The sequence below is a fragment of the Mugil cephalus genome, chromosome 9 (assembly GCF_022458985.1).
Source record: "Mugil cephalus isolate CIBA_MC_2020 chromosome 9, CIBA_Mcephalus_1.1, whole genome shotgun sequence".
Taxonomy (NCBI): domain Eukaryota; kingdom Metazoa; phylum Chordata; class Actinopteri; order Mugiliformes; family Mugilidae; genus Mugil; species Mugil cephalus.
Window position 1 is genome coordinate 6,770,462 of NC_061778.1, and position 23,529 is coordinate 6,793,990.

A 23,529-nucleotide genomic window follows, 5' to 3' on the forward strand; every position below is an offset into this window, starting at 1 on the left:
GTTATTTCTCAGTGATTCAACGCCTTCTCTTATGAAACCAGGCCACCCTTTGATCCAGCGTCAGGGTGTTCACACCAGTAGGAGTCGGAGCATTCTGTCCTCTCTATTGTCATGCATGGCCCCCCCCTTCACCTCCCCCCTCGTCCCCCACCATCCAGTGACCTTAAATCTCCAAAAGCAAGAAGGTTACAACCTGAATGGGAAAAACCGCACGATTGCCCTGGCGACAAACATCGGTCCGCAAATGAGCTTGTAAAACTGTCAGGTGGGACATTCATTCATATCTTTTGTTTACACTCCGGGCTCACCTCCACCTCCACTCGCGTAGCAGCTTATCATCCATCAGCGCTCTCTGCGAGCAGTCAATACTCATTACTTTCCACCACTGCACCCTTGACTACCTATTGGCCGAAGGTCAAGTTTTGCTTTGTCTTCAGGAACACACCTTTTCACCACCATATATACATATATGTGTGTGTGTGTGTGTGTTTCAAAGATTATATCTATAACTACAGGGAAAGGGGGGGAAAAAAAAAGATATGAACTGACTCTATACCAGGAGGATCAGCTGATCCCAAACACAACACTGCCTTTGCTCATTAGTCATCGCACATGTCATCCTGCTTTCCTACTCTCATATTTCCAATCTGATTCACTGAATGTTTAGGCTACCAGCTTTCACAGCATTCCTGAAAGTATGACAAAGAGGGATCCATTTAGACGGCATACCCTAACAGACTCCAGTTCTTCAGGCAAAGCTGAAAAGAAAAGGGCAAGAAAACTGAACCACACGACCGAGCTGTCACGTCTCGCCAAACAGCTCTCCTACCTCCAGAAATCTTCTTGAGCAGTTGCTGCCGGGCAATGATCCTTCCCAGCCTGTAGCCGGAGCGTCTGCGGTGATGGTCCATTCTCAGGTAGATATCCTGAGTCTCCGGGGTCATACTCCCCAGACACTCGCTGCCCGTGGACTCTGGAAGCTCCCGAAACATAACTGTAAAGCTGTAACCCCCCCCCCAAAAAAACAAGCCCCTGACTACTGCCTGATACACACTGACACACAAACACACACACACTCTCACGCGCACAAACTGCTTCACCAACGGAAAACTTCACATACATGCGCAAAAAGCCTGAAGTGAGCCGAGAGGGACGGCACAGCAGAGCCTAGGGGGAGGAGTGCCAACACTTCGGTCTATGTGTGCGTGCCATGTGACCGCACGCAGGCCAATGGCAGGGAGGCGGTGGGAGTACGGCCCACCTTGCTGTGCTGAATCCAATGTCTGTGTGAACGCTTGTCAGCTTCCCCCTGCTCTGGAGGGAAATATAAATACCATTGGAATGCCTATGAACTGAGTAAGGAGAGCAGGAGTGGATCAAGAGGGGTGTGGGAGGCTTTACAAAAATAGTGACTTTTGGATCCGCCCTGCGCTAGAACAACTCTTCTGCTGTTGCCGCACGCACAGGTGCCAAATTTACTGGCCCGAGAGCGAGTCTGCCGTTTCAGAGGGAGCCTACAGAGGAGGGAGAACTTGTTTTCATGGCTGGAGAATGCTAATTTCTGCTCTCCCCCAACCCCCCAACGCACAGCCAGCTCTACCTCCAGTCTCGGGAAGTCCTCTCAGTGGGTCTCCTCAGGGTGTCAGCTTGAAAGGGGGAAAATATATATTTGGGCTCAAAATTGAACTCATCATAAAAAAAAACGTAACATCTGGTTCCAGCTTGTCACGCCTGTTCAGCTCTGATGGAAGTTCAAAGGGCAAAATTAAAAACCTCAGACACGAGTCGCTGAGTCCTGAACACATAAAAACACAAAAACGTCCAGCTCGCAAATACAGGAACTGATTTCAGATGTCAGCCAGCCGTGACTTATAGAATAGAATAATTAGCATACAAAACCCACAATAGAGTAATATACCTCACTCTACTGTTGCTGCTACTATATATTATACAGCATTATATATTTAATATGTTGTAACTAAATATACTATATCAATATATACTGGACACAATACCTAAATATTTATATATGTATATATCTAATCCAATAATATGGATAAAAATATTGCCACATATATGATGTTAATTATAAATTGCTGTATAAACATATAGTAGTAGCAGTAGTAGAGGAAAGTATAGTACTCTATAGTGGTTATTCTATTATCAGTATATTATAATGTGTTTATATAGACAATATACTTACATACATATATTTTATAGATATATATATTTTTATACACTGCACCTCAGTTTTGTTTTATTTTTGACCTTTTTTTGCTGACTGCACGTCCACCTGCTTCTATGTAAAACTGATTGGTGCATATAGGCACCAATCAGTTTAAAGATTTGGATGAAACGGATTATCAAAAGGTTTGGACTTGTTGAGTTAACATGAATTTGAAAAGTCAAATTAAGCACATATGTTCATATACATTTTGTGGTAAAAAAAAAACAGAGATGCATCCACTGAGAGTTTAAACATTATCTGAGTTGGTTACCAGTTATGGGACAATGATTTACAACAAGTTTTACAAAACATCTACCTCCACCGGTTTAAAAGCCTAAAACTAGCATAGGAACCTAATTGGTTTACGAGATGACATAATTTCCTCACACCTGAAATAAAGTCCGCATCCGCACCAGCCGACCCACCCAGTGCCACTCTGCCACCCTCTTCAGTGACCGTCCCAGCCCCGGCATACAGGCCCGCCTGTTTAGTATAAGCATGGCGCCATAAACGCAGAAAGAGCGCAAGCGGGCGAGCGACCAAGTTAAACACAGCCCCTGTCTGTTCTTCTCTCTGGCTGGCAAAATCCACCCCAGCTTAAGCTCACAAAGACCACAATTCAGCAGCACACTTCAGGGCCCGCTGCACATTTTCATAAACTTCTCCCGGGTTTAATGGCCCTCCCCGCACCCTCAAGTGGAGCTATTTTAAAGCTGTTGCTTTTTTTAAAAAAGTACTAGGTGATGGTGTGACACGACTCAGATGATTTCATTGGGTGGTGAGTCATTTTTTTCTTTTTTAGCACATACAAACACCTGCATTCATTCATCCTGAAAAAGAATCATTTAAGGTGTCAGATGCAAATATGAGTGGCGGCACGTCGCGAAAGGTATGAGCTCACGAAACACACTTCTGTGTTTCCTTCTCCTCTGCTCGTCTAGACGGCGGAGTCCGCCAAGTGCATCGCACGTATCCCATTACAGAATCAATCACCCACCGCTTCGCGACACCAAGATGAATGAGATTAATGGTGTCATTGTCTGCCTTCAACTGCCTCCGCAGGGATTGTTAAAAGAGCAACACGATCCCCACAAGGGCTGAACTCAGAGGTGTCCTTGTGTTTAACTTTGTGTTGCATGCCATGAAAAAAAAAAATGGTTGTGGTTTGTCCTCAGAGGAGGCAGCCCTGTGACTCCGGCCCTTATCAAGCGTGTTCCAACACGCCTCTGTCTGGGTTTCAGAGCTCAGCTACTATATAGAATGACAGCAGGAGTCCAGACTCACATTTCAGACAAACACATACCGAAGCTGGCTGCAATCACAAAGTGGATTTGATCACAATGAAGACACACAGTGTGTAACTTTAAAGGCAGATCTGGGATGCTTCTTTGACTAAAACTGAGAGTGAACAGACGTAACATCATATTCTATTTATAAGTAGTGGCGATATTATTATTACAATAATTATTATAATTATTATGCCAAAATTATAACGCAGGCATTCGATAGATTTCCAGTCTCATTACTTCTCTTAACACTCAGCTTCAGCCAGGAAAGATTGCAAAAGGGAAAGTTAAACTCTGAATCAGACCGAGGGCCACCGATGATGAGCAATAGACGCTGCTCTGATGTGGTTTGATGCAGCGGCAGACACATGTAATCTGCCCTGGGCAGTCTTGGTTATGATGTGGCTCTGTTTCCTGTGGTGGAGGATTAAGAATAGCCACAGTGTGACAGAACATTTCCACCTCGTGAGCCACCGAATGTCTGAATTCTGAGCTCAGGTCTGGACGCAAGTCATAGAAACGTATCCTGGTGGACGAGGCGCACTATGCAAACTTTTTTTAACCAACTAAAACTCAAAGTGTTGCAACAGAGAAGACGTTTTATTCTGATTTGTTGTTTTTTTTAATCTTAATTTTATATTTAGTCCTACTGGGTTTCTCTCATAATAATAGTTTGTCCCAAAATATTCAGGTTTATCTCTTGCATATTAAGGTATTGTTTCTATACATGCTCTCTTACATAATCTACACTAATCAGCCAGAACATTAAAACCACTGAAAGGAGAAGTAAAAAAACATTGACAACCCACATAGACCAGACCAGGCAAACAAACCTCGTAGCAATGACACTCCTAGATGGCAGTAGCCATCCCCAGCAGGATGCAGAATGACACAGACACAAATACACTTTAGGAACAACTAAAAAAACTGATCACAAAGTATCTGATCAAGTATCTCTGGGATGATCCCCCCCTCTAATGAGTTACAACGGTTTTGGAGGCACAAGGAAGACCTACACAGGAACTTCAGAGGATGGGTGTTTAGGATAATGCTTCATGTCACATACACTAAAATCATAAGTCTCAGTAGCTCCTGGATCTTCCTGACTGTACATAATTTCTCCTTTAGCTTAGCTAGGTGACCACAGATAAGAAACAAACACGTATTTCCCTGGTTCTGGCAAACCAAAATTTTCCAAAACAATTAGTCACAACTGTGTGATGACTGGACAAGACTGTAAACCTCTATGATCACATGACTGATACCACCCTAATAAAACCATAAAAAAAGACTCACCAGAAGTAAAGTAAACTAGTCAAATTAGGCGTGACTATCCTACATTGGAAAATCAATCTCAAGATGCAATTCTGTTTCTAAAATTGTCGTCATTTTGTTTGCTTTCATTATTTGTGTGAGTTAAGCAGTTGCCTAAACTTAATGTCAACCCCATACACAGTAAAAATATTTAGCGTATCTCTCCCTGTAATTAGAACAGTTCGTGATATATACTTATCTATATAGTCTGCGACAGCTCATATCTGTTTCAGAATCTGGTTCCTGCTTTACAGTTAATCTGTAAATCACTCACACATGTGTAGCTCATTAACTTGTTTGTTGAAAAGGATAGCTCTGACGAGCAAGACAGTTTCTAGGAGTCATCACCTGAACTATGTACAAATCCAGAGTTCCTCTTTTTGATTTCTCTCTTTTTTTGGAAAAGAACCTGGAGTTTATTGCCCTCTTCCCTAAGTATGAAATACCCAATCACTAGAATTTTTATATGCACTAAAGCACAAAAAAACATATCTGTATCACAAGTGGCAGCTAAGAAAAAAAAAAGAGAACATCGGCGCAGAGTTAAAATAAGTAAAATGCCAGTCAGGGTGAGTCTGCATGGTCTAAATATGTGTCCCCTCATTGTTTAGTGTCTATATGTGGCTCAAGGCCTCAACTGCAGACAGATGCATGGCGCACATCACTGGGATTCATACTTTGTACCGAAAAGAACATACGGTTAATGTGTCAAATACCCCGACATCACAAGGCTCAGCTGCTGCATCAGTGACGTTCCTCAGCAGCCCACAGGCCCGGGGCCAAGCACGCATCAAAACTTCAAGCGCAAAATCCACAAGTCTGTGTGAACGCTGAGCAGCATCTCTGAATCCAGTTTAAACAACTGGAGAACACATCAGTGGGTTCTGATGTATCACGCGAAACATCTGGTCCCTATTTGTACGAGTTCAACACTCGAACTGTGCCTGATGGAGACGGAGCCGTGCTGTAATTCATGTCACTTTCCCACACGAGGCGCTAGTCGGTACGCTGCACCTGGTGGCACACTCAGACAACTGCTCGAATGATTGATCTCCCGACTCCTGACTTGTCCCGAGACCTTTGACAGAGCCCCTCCAACAGGCACTGACCTCTTAATCTTCAGCTTTCTCTGTTTCACTCACTTCCCACACAAGCATCACATCCTATTTTTCCTTTGAAGTATCATCTCACCTTAAATATTTCAACCATTACTGAGATGTCTGCACGGATAATTTCCATAAATTCCTTAAATATACTACAAGAAATACAAAATGTATACTTGAGGAGATTGTGTTAAAAACTTGGCTGCATTTTGCAAGATTACAGATCACAATATATATGGACCATTGATAGGAAACTGCTCAACTCCAGCTTGCACACAGATATTCATATTACGGTCAATACTGGGGATCTATTTATCTATACTATGTCAAAGATGGTGATTGAGAAGCATGTGCATGGCTTTTTATATTCTTATAGAATGGAAAACTTACAGTTTCGATTTGAATTAGACCTATTAACACGACCATGCATTTACACCACGCATTACAAGGAAATATGATCAGTATTGTCCTCTCTCACTAGTCATTCATTCTTTGCAAAAGCTACCCATCAGCGCCCCCCTGCGGCTTCGTTCGGTACACGACCTTTGTAACGGAGAAAGTACAGAAAAAAAAAACGAGCGCAGAAAATACAGGCACAATTGTCCTTTTCTGCAAGTGTTATAAGTTTATAATATTGTTAAGTAGGTGTTTTTAATTCACCAATCTCATACTCAACTATGCACACATTTAATCCCGAAAACACTTTTTAAAAGTCCCATTTTAACTGTTAAATTGCAGCGGAACACATGCACACATGAAATAAAACGCGTTTTAAAATAATATATTTTGCAATGCATGGCATAACTTAGAATCATCAACAAAAAGGAAGATATTACCAAAAGAAATTAAAACGCATTCATAGTAGTAGTGACTTCTCCAATTTGCATTAGTTTGAATATTCTCCCTTTGAATTACATCCACAAATTAAAGTTGCTCTGCAATGTTAAACGGTGTTGGCTTCAGTCTTTGGAGAGGTGGATAACGCTTCTCTCCACTCTTTCCAGCGGACTTGAGGTGCCCCTGAACCGGGTTACTGACCTGCCAGCCTCCGCTCTCTGACATTCTTCCAGAGTAAATCCCAAGCTTTGGACGTGGAGCTCCGCAGCTGCTCGCTGAAGGACCGCCGCAGCTTCAGTTTCGTTGAGTTTCGTCTGGAAGTCATCTCAGAACCTCCGCTCGGACATAATCACAAAATCCTCTCGGTCCCTCACAAACCCGTTAAAGTCTCCGGCACACAATGACCTTTTTTCCCCCCGGCTTCAAGTTCTTTCCGCTACAGCCGCAGACCTGACTCTGGTGCCTGGTCTCCAAACCAAGTTGTCAACATTTTGAAACGGGGGGAAACATAATAAATATATTCCTCTCGGTTTGAGATCAATGAGCAAAAGCAGGAAAGTGACAGTAAAGCACCGGGACAGGCTTTCACACTTCACACCAGATGTGCATGTGCGTGTGTGCGTGTGTGTCAGTTTGTGTGTGAGGAGAAGCGATTCGCGCACTGCGAGCTACTAGACTGGCCGTGACGCCTTCACGTGCTGCAGGAAACATGGGGATTGCCAGTGGAGAGAACACTGTGATCCATCCAACAAACTGAGGAATGGAAAGCATGGAGATAAATGGAAAGAACAGATGGGTGGTCATATTGTATCATTTTATAATCGAATTTAGTTTCCACACACGACTGACTTTACCTTTGTTTCATATTAAATGTAAAAAAAAAAAAGGTTATAGATGGGACAACATATTTGTACAGAGTTCCAATAATTTGTCCCATTACACAAGGAGAACATTCCTGGCACGATTTAATTAACACATACGTCTCTAGAACCGTTTAGAATATCTTTTATAGGATGTCACATGTTAACAGAACCCTCTTGAAGACCTATGCTGTGTCCCAACATGTGCAAATAAAAGCCTTGAAACCATCATGGTATGTTTCAATACATTTCATATCTGGGCTATTTCAATCAATATATATCAACATATAGGAGGAGTGGAAATTTAAATATTATGGAGGCACCAATATCGATACCAACAGCAGTAGCAAGTATTGATCTGATCATGTATATGTAAGTCAGCTCTAATAAAGAGCTAATAACAAAGCTCTTTTAGCTCAGAGATGAGTTTTAGGAGCAGTCAGCAATAAAAAGATACAAAAAGTTGGGCTTTTCAAACATCTGTCTGTTCTCACCTGAGAGATAAGTGCAGCTGAACTGGCTGAGAAAAGACCAGTTCACCTACTGGCACAGCATGAATTAAAGACTGGGACAGGATGGACTCAACGGTCATACAGAATGATGCAAATGAAACATTGTTAATATGACTAACTTAAATTATATATATATATATAAACAAAAACAGACGTTTTAGGCCTTGTTTAGTTGATTAAGTAATTTGAAGATACTATACTCACATTCACTGGGTCAATTTCAAACTAACTTGTCTGTTTCCAGCTTTAATTTGTTTTTTCAAAAGGAGTGACAGCATGTTGTTCAACCATACCATCGGATATGAAAAGAAAACTTGTTAGAACCCAATATTATCAGGTATCTAAATCTAAAGTAGCCTACACATAGTGGCTTCATAAAAAACTTTCACTGTTAATGAATGTTAGTGGAGTAACTGAAAAATACCAAAAACAACATTTATTTCCATTTCTATGGACTAAATTAACAGAAAGGCAAAATACTGGGCAAATAAGCACTGTCTCATGGGATGTAGTGTCATTGTCACTTCTTTAGACGTTGCTTCTATTCCGACATGAGATTTTAAAGCCAAGTTTGGAACTTTCCATACAGCACTTGAAGGCATCGCAGGACGCAAACCATGCAGCACTCCGCCACCACAAATACACGCTGTTTACTTCACTCAAATGACATTCTCTAGTCCAGTCACTCACTTGTCTATAATCCACAAAACCAGAAGACTAAACTCCAGCATCAGAATAATTATTAGAGTCCTGCATCTTTGATGATCAGCGACGCCAGGACCACTTGATACAAAAAGCATTTAACCTCAACTCTAAGATTAGTTTTCTAGGGTATCAGGTTGACCTATATATTAACTATTCTAACCTATTTTCACACCAGAAAGATGAGTGTTATTTTAAAACTTAATGAAAGTTCAGCAAGTCCTCCCCAGGTACGTTAGAGTAGGTCAACCCTTTAACGGAAACAAGGATTCAGTTTCAGGACCATTTACTTTTGTTGATACAAAAAACTTGCACCACAAATCCTGGAAGATAGAAAAAGACCTCAGGTCATGTTTGAAAGAATTAACACGGTACGTTCTTCCGTGAGGCTGCTGCTGCTACAAGACAACAGCTTCAGAAAATCCTTCTAACATAATTATTTGAGGAATTTCCTCCTATTATTGCGTGCCCATTCAGGCGGCACATGACCTGGGAGCAGTGATATCATATCAGCTGAATTCGTGTCTCACTCAGCAGCTGGGATTACTGTTATAACAGGTATAAATCCATTCTAAACACACAGCGTCAGCGGCTGGAGATTGACAGTTTTTTAAATGAACAACCCTCGGACGACCTCAGTTTGCCCTCTCGGAAGCTATGAAGCTGACGTAATATTACTTGATTTCTACGAGGAAACAGAACCAGTTCGAGCAGCACACATGATTTACACATTATTGCAAGGTCGCATAAGAAATCTAAACGGCATTAGAGGGCGCAGCCGAGGGGGAGAATATTAATGAAGGGCTGGGTTTTCCATTTGTTCGCTCTAAAAGGGGAAATTATGTGCAGTCAGGAAGACCCAGGAGCTACGGAGATTTATGATTTTAGTGGATATGAGATTAAAGCATTATCACATAGACTGATCAGGCATAAAATTATGACCTAATTATGTCCTAATATTGTGTAGGTCTCCATTGTGCCTCCAAAACAGTGGCCATGAGCCTTCTGAGGGTGTCATGTGGTGCTGTTAGCGGGGGTATTTGGGTCCTACGGGTTGAGCGGAGGGGCCTCTATGGATCAGTTCCAGTGCTTCCTACAGATACTTAGGATACTTACGCATGGGGGTGAGGGTGTCTGGTCTGGTCTAGGTGGGTGCTACATGTCTAAGTAACATCCTCCTGAATGCCAGGTCCAAAAGTTTCCCAGCAGAACATTGCAATGTCAATACTTTTTGCTTCTCCTGTCATAATGTTGTGGCTGATCAGTGTGTATTTTAGGTTCGGAGACCCAGCGTCCTCATACGGAAACATTCTGTCTTAGGTTTGTTGCAGCTTATTCTGTTTTATTTAGACGTGTTGTGATCATTATGGACACTGTCTGTTATTTACTGGTAGCAAGTGGTAAGTACACTTGTTTATTTATGTTTATTAACTTTTCTAGTTTGATATGACGTGAAGATTTAACAAAGTCGTTTGAGGACATTGGGATTTTCCAATTCTGCTTTTGCCTTAAAACAAAGTGTTATGTTTTGGTACACACTGGACTTCAATTGTAATATACAAAGATGATGCTTATTTTTTATACTAATCCCAAATAACTAAAGATCTTAATCTTATCTTAAAGAAATTAAGATGCATTCCAAACAAATACTTGGATCTTGGATTCAGATCTGAATTTGTCACTAGTATTTTAAGGTTTTGCAAGTCAAGCAAAAATAAAAAAATAAAAATATGTTGGAGAACTCAGATGCTCTTTTTGGGTTCAGCATGGGCCACTAGTGATTAGCATTAGCAGATGCTATTTTCAGCCTCACTCTCAGACTAAAATGTAGCTTGGAGGTAAAAATACACACACATGCACACGCACGCAGTCACACACATTTGTCAAGAGAACCTGTTTCATTTGATCCTGCGACTTTTCAGGAAGGGTCGGGGTTAGGCCGAGTCAAGTTGTTTTCTGCTGCCCGCGTAAACCAGGAAGGCTGAATGTTGGATCATTTACACAAAATGAATAATAAAACCAAATGAAAAAAAAAAAAAACATAATGAGGAGTTCCTTAATCAATCTTAAAAGCTACACCAACTGCCAGCCAACTTCCTAATCCTTTGGCAGATATAGATTGACGTGGGTTGAAAGCCGGATAATGAAGGATGTTGACGATGCAAACAGGGCATCAATCTTCAGCCCCAGTGAGTGACAAGGCAGGAGTGGACAGACAGAAAAACAGACAATACCGTCCCTGTCAGCCCCCCCCCCCCCCGAGAGTAAAAGTGATGGAGGAAGCGCAGCAACGAGGTTCTGACCTCTCTCGACATGAATCACCAGAAAGGTAAACACGGCCCACCGCCGCGCCTCGCACTCCGAAAAGAAACCACTTGCACAATAAAGATGAGCATTATCGCAGCGAGGATCGTTGTGGGTAGACAATGACTTAGCCTCTGGAGAAGTCCTTGGCAGGGGAAGCAATAGCAGATGCAAGGAGAGGAAACATCAGTCAGCTTGAGAATGTTTCCCCCTCGCTGACTCACCCACTTGTTTGTTTTGGCCGGGCAGCTTTCAGAGAGCACTCGTTTCCCCTGAAAAACTGGCACATTTTGCTGGACTGGTCTTTTTCTCCTTCTTCTTCTTCTTCTTCTTTTATTTTTGGTCCGACCCCACCGCCCCCCCGCCTCCCTTCTTTCATAAACACATACAGATAAACAAACACATATTTACTTGTGTGCTAGTTATCTACATTCCTGGCTGTGTCTATGTCTGGTAACTGACGTGGAATGTTGTCCCATAGCTGCAGTGGGAAAATCCCAGATGTGAGGAAACTGGTTTCTCCTCCTTGAACGGGTCATGTTGTTGGCCAGGAGGTCTTACACCAGGCCCCCTTGAAACGTCTGGGAGATTGCACTTCCCAGCCTAATGGAAACAAGGCTCAGGGAGCGGGGAGAGGGGAGATCTCCCCTCCACCTCCATCGCGGCCCCTGAGGGCTCGTCCCAGGCATGTGCTATAAATTTCCTGACCATATATTCCCTAGTCGAGTTCATTTTTCCAGAGGAGCCACACATGTGGCGTATATCTGGGTTTAGATTATGTGGTCGGGGGGGAAGGAGGAGCTCACTTTGGTCCCGATCCATTAAAGTGGCCGCTAATTCTGTTTTCTTAGAGGGCCATCCTTCGCAACGTCACCGTTTCTCCCCTCGGCGAAGTTTGATCTTCGCAGAATTCCCTGAGAGAGACGACCGATGACATCAGATCTATCGGATTAATCGGGTTAAACACGAACTGCAGATTTTGAGTTTATTCATATCTTGTCACTGCAGCAGCTTGTTACATAACTTCCTGCGTTAAACCACAACATAACAGTTAAGGTAACAATTTCTTATTGTCACTAAAACTTCTTCAGAGCCCGGAGCCTGCAGGGGTCAAAGTTTGTATAAAGAGACTTGAAGAATGTAAAACCGGCATGACAAGCGTACGTGGGTATTGTTTAATTGAATGACAAAGCATGTAATGCTGTCAGGGCTGAATCTGTTAAAGCTGTATTGCCCCCCAAAAAAATGCATGGGAAAACATTTACACCACTGTCCGGCACCTGGTTTCTATTAGAGAAATGAGGATTTAATCACGGAGGTACATTTCTCTCTCAATCACTCTCTCTCCCTCCATTTCTTGTTGTTTTCTTTCAGAGGTTGCAGATGTAAAATACGTTAATGTTTTATTGATTATGAGTAATTCTCAAGCTGGTTTTAATTCTCCCTTTCCCACCGAGCCCTAATTTTCCCATCACCTTCCTGGTGATGATGGGAAATGTAGAGCAGGCTGGCTTCGCTCCAAGACATCTTCAAAAATAAATGCAGCCGCCAGGATAAATCTTCATAAGTTACGTCTTGTGATATACTGTTGCATGACATTAACTTGAAGCAAACTAAAACAGGAAGTTTGTGTTTATATTTCCAGATGAGCATTGTCCCAAGAGGGAGTCAAGTATTCGACGAAGACCAAAAGAAAACACGACAGCTGCTTGGAATTAAAGCTACAGTATGGACTCGTTGTCTCCCGTTTGCCGTCTGTGACAAATGTCTTACACGTATAGTTTCGCCTCCAGAATTCTCAGGCTGCTATTCATGACTCTCAAAACGTTTAATCGAAGCCACACGAGCTCTCATTGTGTGTGAACACTTTAAATACTCTCAGGCGTGTTTACGAAGAAGAGAACAAAAAAAAAAAAAAAAACACAGGAAAAAAATGATGGTTTTTTTCCAGTGTTGTGGCAAAGAATTAAATGTTTTTAATGCCTTAAAAAAAGATTCATTCAGATGTTCTCAGGTATAAATGACACGTGTGTAATGTACTGTTATCACCTGGTCCGTTGCCAACGACTCTGTTCAACTCATCAGCCGTGATAAGCTGGATCAGTACAGTGCAGGTATTGTTTTCAAACTGAGGCACAAACAAGTCCTGGTGGGCCCTTAACATTTTTCTTTCTTTCTTTTTTTTTTTAAAGCCAGAGAGCAGAGAGGATGCAGGAAGTCTGCGCTGCCTCTGTCTGCTATTGCTCTTTGATTACCCAGCCAAATTGTTTAATCAGGTCTGAAACCACAAGAAAGCCGCAGCGCTACATGGCCCCGGGACAGAGACTCTTTTAACGGCATGCTGTGTTTTTTATTTATTTATTTATTTCATTTTATAATCTGTGTACAGGTGGAAGCGCACAGCTATGCAAATCCCGAGCCGCGTGGCCATCCGCTGCCTTCGCTTTGGCGCACACAAACGTGTCCAGTGTGAGCCGTGCCACGCGGTCGGCCAGCCTGAGGATGCGGAGGCGAGGGGCTCCAGGCCCAGCGGAGGAGCAGACTTCTTGCCTCCCTGCAACATCTGGAAACTCTGTGGTTTATGTGGGAAATTTGGGAGGCCGCTGAAAGAGCCAATGTAGTTATTGTATCTAAACCGACCCTGCGGAAATGTTCTTGGCTTGGAAAATGGCGTGTGTGCGTGTGTGTTTATGCAGGAACACTGAGGTACTACAAAGTGGAGCACCAGACCTGATGCAGCCCTGGATGAAAAAGAAGTTATTGTTTGGATTCATTTCCAGCATTCGCAGGAACAGTGCGTACACACTAAAGGAGATAACAGGAGGCGAGTGGGTTTAGTCACTAACATCCTGGTGTGGGACCCTGAAGTAGTCTGGCCCTTCCTGGCTCATTACTTCCTAAGTCTTGTTTCTGCCTTTCTTCTCACTTGGCAGCTGAGTGCTGGACCAACCTGTTAGCTTTTGTGCTGCTTCACACACAAACACACACACACACACACACACACACACACACGGTGCCTGTCCTTCTGCAACTGGCCTGCATCCTGACACGGCTGCCCGTGTCTCCTTCCACTTAGTTTACAAAACCCAGGCCTAAATTCCTCAGCACACAGCAAAAACACACTCACCTTGGTCTTTTTGAGGAAGTTGTTCCCCAACGGATTTACCGACCTCCTCTATTCTAACTGGCAGTGCAGATTTAATTGGGAATCAGAACAATAAGCCGGTTTCCTCTCATTAGTTTTTTTTGTTCAAACTGCTCTGTGGACACAAACATTGCGCAATAACCGAACCAAACCAGACGATTTATTCTTGGCATCCAGAGATCATGGAAACTGTAGTACATGATGATCTCATTCAGTATAAGGGCCTTGAAGGCATTATTAAACAATCTTATGCGCCTTTGTCTGTATGATAGCTGATATAATTGCAATGAAAATGTTGAAATTGCAATGAAAACTTTAAAGGATTTCAGAGCGGGGCTACCAGATAGTACTCCAATGTTTTCACAACCTTGACAAATTACTGTATATACAAAGAAAAGTCCAGAAATACTACCAGGCTCCCTTCTTTTTTTCTGTTCCCCCCTCCTCGCTTTCCCTGTCAAACAGCCGAGCTGGCCTCTGCACTCAGGAAACCACAAGTCATTTTCCATCTTTCCATGTGTGGAATTTTTCATGCACTCGTCATGCCAGCAGCACCCTTTATAGTTCGAGCTGCATCTACAAATGACGACTCGCTTGTAAATTTAGCGCATGATGTCACTGATCTGGCTGCAACGGACAAACGCAGAGCGATTCCAAAAATACAAAAAAACAAAAAAAAACAACGGTGCAATCTATTGAAGAGGCATTTCCCCGCGGTTTGAAATCGGGACGTTTCACAAAGTCAAGGTCTGTCTCCCTGAAGAGTCAGAGCAGAGGGAAACACTGAGGTGGAGAAAAAAAAAATGCAAAATCGTGATTTTTTCATTCTTCAATACTAAAAAGTGCGTATTCGGACATATTCTTTGGGACAATACACAGGTAAGAGTCAGTCAATGTATTTACAAGGACCCTAGTATTCCACTAGAAATCTGAGCCCAATCCTCATGTAACCACCTCACTCACAACAGACAGAACAGATCAAAAGGAATTTTCCTGAGGGGTTCAATAAACGGGTCAGAATGTTGTAACACTTGATCTAAATGCTCCTCTCTGGTTTGGATAAATGCATTCCTCCTGTGCATGTTTGCTCAATGTGGGGTAAACATCAGGTGACATCAAGAGTTTCAAGGAGGAAGAGAAACATGCAGGTAGCACAAGAAAAAGTTGTTAAGACAAGATAAACAAAGGCAGAATGGATGTGGGCTGCGTTGACAACTAAGCTCCATCATGGTTATATTCTTCTTCTCAATGAAGTGGATAAGTGTTTCTTCCCCCATTTTCCCCAAATTGTGTTTACATCAGATTGCACAAACTTAATGTCTTATTTCCACCATTCGATTCTCAGTTGGAATTTAAATTTCCGAACAGTATGTTCCGTCACCAATTCTAGTTCAGCAACAAGACCATCAAATCAAAGCGGTTACCAGTGCCTGCAGTTGGTTTCAGTGCAGAAAAAGTCGCAGTGCACAAAGCAAGAGCCATAAAGAATTAGTTTTCTCCGTCGGGTTCAGAAGAACTTGACTCTCCTACACAAAACTCTGACCTCAACTCCATCCAACACCTCTGGCATGAACTTGAACTCTGGCTGCAAGCGGAGTCTTATCGCCTCGACATCAGTGGCTGACCTCACTAGTGCTCTTGCGGCTCAAAGGGAGCAAATCCCCGCAGTCGGGTTTCATTATTCAGTGGAAAGCTTTCTGTAAAGAGTGAAGAACGGCGGGTATTACAACAGCATCGCTATTGGGTTTTGGGAGGCTCAGCTATTACTCGTGGCCACATGCGTACTGGACGTTGGTCTGCGTCGCTACTGAGCAGGCAAACGTGTAGAAAGTGAGCTCCTCTAACCATCCATTCACAAGGCAAAGACATAAAAAAGCAGTTTAACAATGATCTATTCCTTGGCCTCCACGTTGGAACAGTGTGACACTTAGCTAAGTTTGTGGTTTGCGGGCTGACTTTTTCTATCACAACAACAAGAAAAAAAGAAGGATTTATAATAAAAACAACAGTGAGGTCATAATCTAGCAGCGATCAACAGCAGAGCAAGGAATCCTTTTCAAAATCTCAAAACATCCAAAGCTACATCTGATTCCAATATTCACCCCAACAGCTCGGCTCCTCTCGTACATGATCTGATTACGGCTACGTAGGTGTCAGGCTATGTCATCTATTCCTCACTTGTTGCCACGGGTTCTCTTGTGATGTGTATATTATAGTCCCTAACAGGCCTCCAGAGACGCGCAGAGAAAGAGACACTGCAGCTGTCTGAGGTCACAGTCAGACTGCAGCAGCAGGCGAGTGACCCCGGGTGAGACCAGGGTTCGGCGCTCTGAGAACAGCTGAGGAGCGCGCAGCAGTCAAAGAAAACAGATAAAACAACCCCGCTGTAATCCATTAGCAGCCATGTACATTATATAATACCCACTGGTGCTTCATCTATAGCTGGGCGGGTGATTTATAATAGCAGTGTATACATGGGGCCCCACGGAGGAGTCATTTCACAGTGAGAAGGATTCTCATATTGGCCGCTCTCCTGCTGTGGGAGTCATGGGTAAAGCTTGTAAATGGTTGTTGCTCCACTGTGCAATTAATCCAAACCACCAGGGCCTGTTTAAAGTTGTCTTTCGCTCATGAAGGTCTTTATAGTCAGTTGTGTATTAAAGAAAACGTTTTGTGATTTTTCTTAATACATCTTATGCATCCGTGTTGCATTCAGACCAAAACACCTGGTTCTTGTAACGCGGAGCAAGTTTTGTTTATACTTCTGCAACGGATCCACGTTGAGCCTACGGCATATGTTGTGGAAGTGGAATCGTTCTGTAATTTTGACGGTAAAACTCTCGGTTGAATTTCTCCACGCGGCTCAAAACAGGCAGATCATGTTGGGGCGAATAGATGCAGCACAGATGCAGTAGTTTTGTTAGGCTAAGGTGGTGGGTACAGAGAAGGTCTAATAGAGAAGAATAAATCAAGCTTCACTGTATATTTGTACCATTTTCTATTTCTGAGAATATCATTCTTGCTCAGCATCCCTAACAATACTTTCCCTTCAAAAACAGGGAGAAAATAAGGCCGCGGTTCAAAAGTACCATAGTTATCCTCAACTTAAAAGTCTGATTTATGAGCACTATACTCACAGGAAAATATTGTAAAAGTGGCAGGTTAAGGCAGAACAATAATTCTTTGGGACCTGCATTTGTGAAGCCACGGTTCTCACACTTACACTTAACTTCTTATATTTACTTACATTATAACACAGGATGTGCCGATCGAAGTTATATTAGTCCCAGTAGAACTTTTATAACATTAAAACCTGAAAAGAGATGCTAGATTTACATCCCACATTTCTTCTTGCTTTCCCGGTCCAGAGGCGCCTACCAGCGACACATCTCTCCATACCAAACATGTGGCTTGATTAGACAAAACCTGGCACGAGAATTGAGCCACAAGGCTGCATTTGTGAATCAATCACCGGGCGACATTTAGCACTGACTATAAAAGAGAAACGCTGGCTAGACCGAAACTCTCTAAAAACATCCCCTTTTCCAGCTTTTCTGCACCTTCTCCCAAAGAGTCATTCACGCCGGCGTGTGAGAGGGACACTGGGCTTTACATTACTTGCCTTACAAACAGAACGAAGCCTCTGAGAGATTCACAGAGCTCCCCCTTTGTTTTCCTTTTAATCAGCAGCGAGAGATTTCCACATTGAAAGTAGATTAGCATATTTATTCAGAGCAAGGATCTGTGTAAATGTGCGCAGACCTCAGAGGCTGAGTGAGTGGGAAGCCTCAGTCTGACAGTTTTGGGCCAGAAAGTGCCGTTTAAGCTGCACGTGTGTAATTTTCCCATCAGGTCAGACCAGCGTTTAGGAAGGTGATGTTTATCATAACAAAACACGTGCCTGTTTATTTATTTCACGCACGTTAAAAGTCACCGTGTTCTGCGTAACTGCTTTTCTGTGGACCCTGTTGTACTGTAAGTCTGTTTAACCATCTTCACTGAAATTTTCTTTCTTTTTTTCCGTCACACACAAACATATTTACAGAATATACATGAACTGTGTGCCAAAACATGAACGCATCCCTTGCAAAACCCACTAAATACGTGTTTTATTGGAGACAGATGAAGGCACATCCATCCTCCTCGTCTGCCCCCTATCTCTGGCAGAAACCTGGCTGGATGCGTGGCTTGCAGCATTACAACGTCATTAATTCTGTGACTAATATCAGTCGAGTCAAATTCTTGAGGATGAACATTGTTGCCTCCTCTCACCAGAGGAAGCCATTCATTTCCACATTTGCAATTACAGAGACAGTTGGGAATAGATTTGAGAGGGAATAAGGTACATTAGGCCCACTCAGGGCTTGAAGAATGCTCTATAAATGTTGAGCAACGCAGTCAGAAAATATACACTTGAGTTCGAAGATTATGCTCGATCCTCCGGCCCTCCGTGGACCGAATCTGCTCTGAGCACATCCATATGCGGTTTGAGAAAGGGAGCTCTGGGTTTTGTTCTTTTCGAAAAACCAAACAAAAAGTCAAGAAGGCCGCTCATGATCACGTCTTTATCAGTGCCGACTATGAGACAAAGGAGCGGGTCATTGTACAATAGAGTTCAAGACCGATACCTCCACCCCCTCCATGTTACTTAAACTAAAACACTGAAATACACGTCAATTACATACTTTTCCAAGGACAGTTTCTGTCATTTTAAATAGTTAATATAATAATGATGCACACTCAAGTGTCAGGTTGTCTGATATGTTTTGTTTTAGTCAGGTATTTGACACTAGGAAAACAGGATGTGACATAGTGATGACTACCAGGTGCCATGCTAACAGCTCAGTTAGCCCTGACAGTTGGGGGAAAAGAAAAATACATAAATAAGTACAGTGTATACTCCAACATTTCTTTGTAACAGATGGAGGTGGAGCAGAGGGCAGAGTTAATTAAATGAAAACTCAAGTGAGCCTGGAGGAAATGTGGTCCGTCACTGATAACGGGGCTCCACGTGGCTCCATATTTATATACAGTCTATGGTTTGAAACGATGGACTGTCTGAACTGCCTCGTTGACTCAACTTTTAACAAGCTTTTGCAGACAGGAGTTAACAAGTTAAAGCTATTTCAAATGATACGATAACATGATGATTACATTGGGAAAAAATATGCAAGTTTGTGGTTTTCTAAATGATTTTAAATGGATTCGCTTTCCACTCGCACTGAGGTTCTATTGTAAACAGGCAACTGAAAATACACTGCGTATTTATAACCCAGAGAAGACATGGTTTTCTCACTGCTGCTTTTCTATTTTGGAACCCGACCCGAAGAATGTGCTTCCCTCTCCTGAACAATGTCAATTTAATGAGGTGGACATTGTTGTTATGGTCGATACTGAGAACCATCTGGCCGTCACAGAAGAGGTTTCTGCAGCCCAGCTGTAAAATACAACCAGGGACTATCACACCTAATGTGTCTGACTCTCTGCCAGCTTTGACCTTTTTTTTTTTTTTTTTTTTTTTACAACACTATCATTCTCCCAGTCATTTTATCATTAGAATCAGGTTGGAAGCATATGTTCTTTTACTTGACAATCCAGTCCCAGGTCTGGTTTATCTGAGCCAAAATAATCACATAAAATACGGTGGGAAAATAAATGTAACAATAAATATATCTGAAGTGAATCTCATAGCTGGGTTGACAAACACGTTTTGCATTTAGTAATGACCAGAATTCGGCACAGCGCAGACCACACATTAGTTAACGGCTTCATAAAAGTGACATGGATTTTTTCCAGACCATAACGTCCACTTGTGCGGTACGACTGAGGTCATGTGAGTGTGCAACCCGAGTCTAAAATGGCATCCAGCCAAATCTTGCAGCTGCCCCCCAAGGGCCACATCACACCGGGCCAAATATTTCCCCTCAGCAAAACAGAAACAATGATCTGGCACGCTGCCTAATTTTAACTGCGTCCCCGCGAGTGACCAACATATGAAAGGCCTTTTAAAATAAGAGGCCGTGCACTTGGACATTCTCGAGACACCGGCTGGGAAGGGAGCCCGCCGACACCTGTGGCCATCAGTCATATTAACATTGTCTGGGGACTCAGCAATGCCACCATGCAAGCCAGAGCCCAGTGCAGCATCGGCTTGCAGGGAATTTTTCGCAACGTGCCAGAACAGAGCAACACTTCAGTTACCGTATTGTTGACTGTAGACGGAGACTGAAAACTCAGTGATCAAGCTGTAAAACTCATCCAGACATGAAGTTTGAAAATGGTTAAAGTTTCAAGTTAAAAGTGTGTGTGTGAAAATATTATTGACCAGATATAGGAAAGGGAGAGGACGTCTGCCTCCTGAAATCAGTTCAAAGTCTGCATTTACTGGATTTTCAGTTCCATTGTATGTAAATGTAATTCAGTACATTTACAATTCAGTACCACAGCAGATACAACTGTGCAAATGTCTACAAGTCTGTGTCTCATTTCGACACTCTCACGTGGACTCATCCATCGTCTTTACCAGCTGTGTATGGTCACTGGGTGTTATCCTGCATGAACTGTGCAGAGATAAGGACAATCCCACAGTCTATTACAAGTCAAATGGACAGAAAGAGACAGATTTGAGAAGAAAAATGTCTCCTTCTTATGCAAACAACACTAAAAAACATGAATCATTTCTTACCTGCATTGGTCATCTTATTGAACATCTGCAAGGTAGAAAAAAAAAAGAAAATATCAGTTGCTGCTAAGTTATTATATATCTCAAAATAAGATGCTTCTACAACTGTGTTTGTGAGCTGAAACCACAAGAGAGAAAAAAGTGAGTGATCATTATTTTGGCTTCACATGATTTACCCTGATTGATAAAAATGAGACACACACCCAGTTCCATGAACTGATAATCAGAGGACGGCTCTTTGCATTCATCAATACTGCGATCGCTGAAAAAGATAATCACCTAAGCAGCAATAGTGGCACCATTTAAAACTTGTGACTCAGATGCTGGTGTTCTACTTACATAGGATCAGAAATTAAACAAATAAAAAGCAACTTTTTGGGGAATACCATTGTTAATATCAGCAAAGTGACGTATTTTTGTGGTATACGGAAAAGAAAAACAGATCAACGTATTCTTTATACTTACTTAAAACTGTGGAAAGTCCTTGATTTAATAGTTTTGTACTTAATAAAATGAAAGCAGTTGCCAGATGTCTGAAAATCGTTTCCTGACCCGGACAGCTCGGGATAGCTTCCCCTCTCTTGCCCAACTCTCTCCGTCCATTTCCCCCCACCCCGTGGCCCACGGGTGTGATTTATGCGCTTGTTTGCTTGCCCTGTTTCCACATTTCACCCTGGCAGAGACAAAATGCTGCATAAACTCCCAAGATGCCTTTCCCTGTACGACTGCTGACCCTCCCGCCATGACGGTCAGACAGTGTCTGTTTCAGGTTTCATTGTTAAGTCGTACTAAATGTGCTAACCTAGCCATGTTTTACATGTTAGCGTGAGGGTGTTGTCATGGAAGCCTAAGCCTGGCAGTGTGAAGGACTTGGATGATCGACCTATAAGGCTGATGCTTTACTGTGACAGCTAAGATAGAACTAACTGGCTTAGATCAAATGACGGCTGGCATTCGGTATTTCAATTTTTTAAATGAAGCCAACACATTTGTGGCCGGTGGTCACTCCTGAACCACCAGAGGTATCCATGTAACTTCAACCGTTTAGTAAACCCAGCCCAAAAACAAGTCATAAAATATGACTCCAACCCTTATGTGCGTCTTCTTTTTTCTTTTTATCTTTTTTTTTTTTTTTTAACATCTGCTTTTTATTGACTGTGAGATTTGGCACAGTCTGGCAGAGTTTCCTCACATAGCTAAACGCTTGAGTAGCGAGCAGAGTTCATAGACGGGTTTTAATGTGCAGACATTATCTCTCTCTGCTTTCAAGATCCCACTGTAAATGGTCCTGATAAGTGAGTCTCCATAGACCATCTTCAGACCCAGTTTCCGAAATAAACTCGTGAAAATTAGCACGCCTAGATGCACTGCCCCAGAGGAGACGAACCGATTTGACAAGACTTCAAAGACATCACTCAATAACTTTTTCTTTTTTTTTTTGACTACCAAGAGAAAGTATTTCATCCTGTCTTGTCTTGAGCTATTGCAGTTGGAAGGTAGACACATGCCAAAGGTTACAGGGCAGAAAAAGTGACAACCTCCATCCATAGGAGTTCCCCTAGCTCGCACCAACAGGGATGGTTATACGGACTGACAGGTCTGGGTGAATGATGGCTGCCGTACCACCACAAATGACGAGTCAACACTGCAGTTACAGGACCGGTCAGACCAAATGACAGACCGGCGTGTCCTCTACGTGCCAGTCTCTGTCAACAGCAATTACAAGAGGGAACTCTCAGCCCAAATACGTCTGTGTGCACCAGCAACAGAGCACAGGAAACGACCAAACCATGTGCTGAACATAAATGCCATTAGGGCTGCTTCTAATTAATACTTTCATTATAGATTACTCTCTGGAATACATGTTTGACTGATTAACTGTGCTATATAACACATTTGCCAAAAACTGTAGTGCTTTCGATGGCCATTAGAGATTTAGAATAAATTCTCATATGCTGCATTTCTGCCTACATTTTGAAAAAACTCTCAAATATCGCTAAAACACTTTTGAGGTAGTTTTTCAGACGTATCAATAACAATTTATCGCAAAAGTCCATTTCCCCGTCACTCACGACAACCGAACAAAGTGAATTTTTATATAACTCACTTGTTTAAACTTTAAATCAGGGCTTAAAGTTATGGGTAATTTAGATCTGGCCACTCAGGGTGACACTTTGGTGCCTTGTCTCCCTCAGCTCCAATTATGTTCCATGTTCTTTGTCAAATGTTTTGAATTAGATTTAGGTAAAAGTTTGGTGTCCTCCTAACTCTTCAAAACTCCCCTTCAGGAATCCTATGGGCGACATCTGAGTCCATTTATTGTCCATTTCATTATTTAAAGTCCACCGGTTTACAAGATGAAAAATGTCTAATCAAAAGTTTACTATAGAAAAAAAAAGCTGAAAAGTATCGTGGTTGTGAAACTATTGGAACTGAATACAATGTACATTGCGGTATAACAGCATAAAGGGATCCTTTTCCTGCAAGGCACTGAGTTTAACTTGTTTTATTTACAGCAAAAAGCTGGAAATAAATAATAGAAAATATCCCAGGTACC

The 23,529-nt window shown here is 42.4% G+C and overlaps 1 protein-coding gene across 2 annotated transcripts in view; it reads right to left on the minus strand.

Moving 5' to 3' along the window:
• Positions 1-23,529, minus strand: part of stard13b (StAR-related lipid transfer (START) domain containing 13b) — a 58,044-nt gene that overhangs the window by 21,478 nt on the left and 13,037 nt on the right. The window contains exon 5 of one of the 2 annotated variants that reach the window (XM_047594310.1): positions 20,976-21,000. In XM_047594310.1, the coding sequence (XP_047450266.1) occupies positions 20,976-21,000 (25 nt within the window). Of the gene's footprint in view, positions 1-829; positions 1,122-20,975; positions 21,001-23,529 lie in introns of those variants that run through there. The other variant, XM_047594311.1, reaches the window with a different exon arrangement.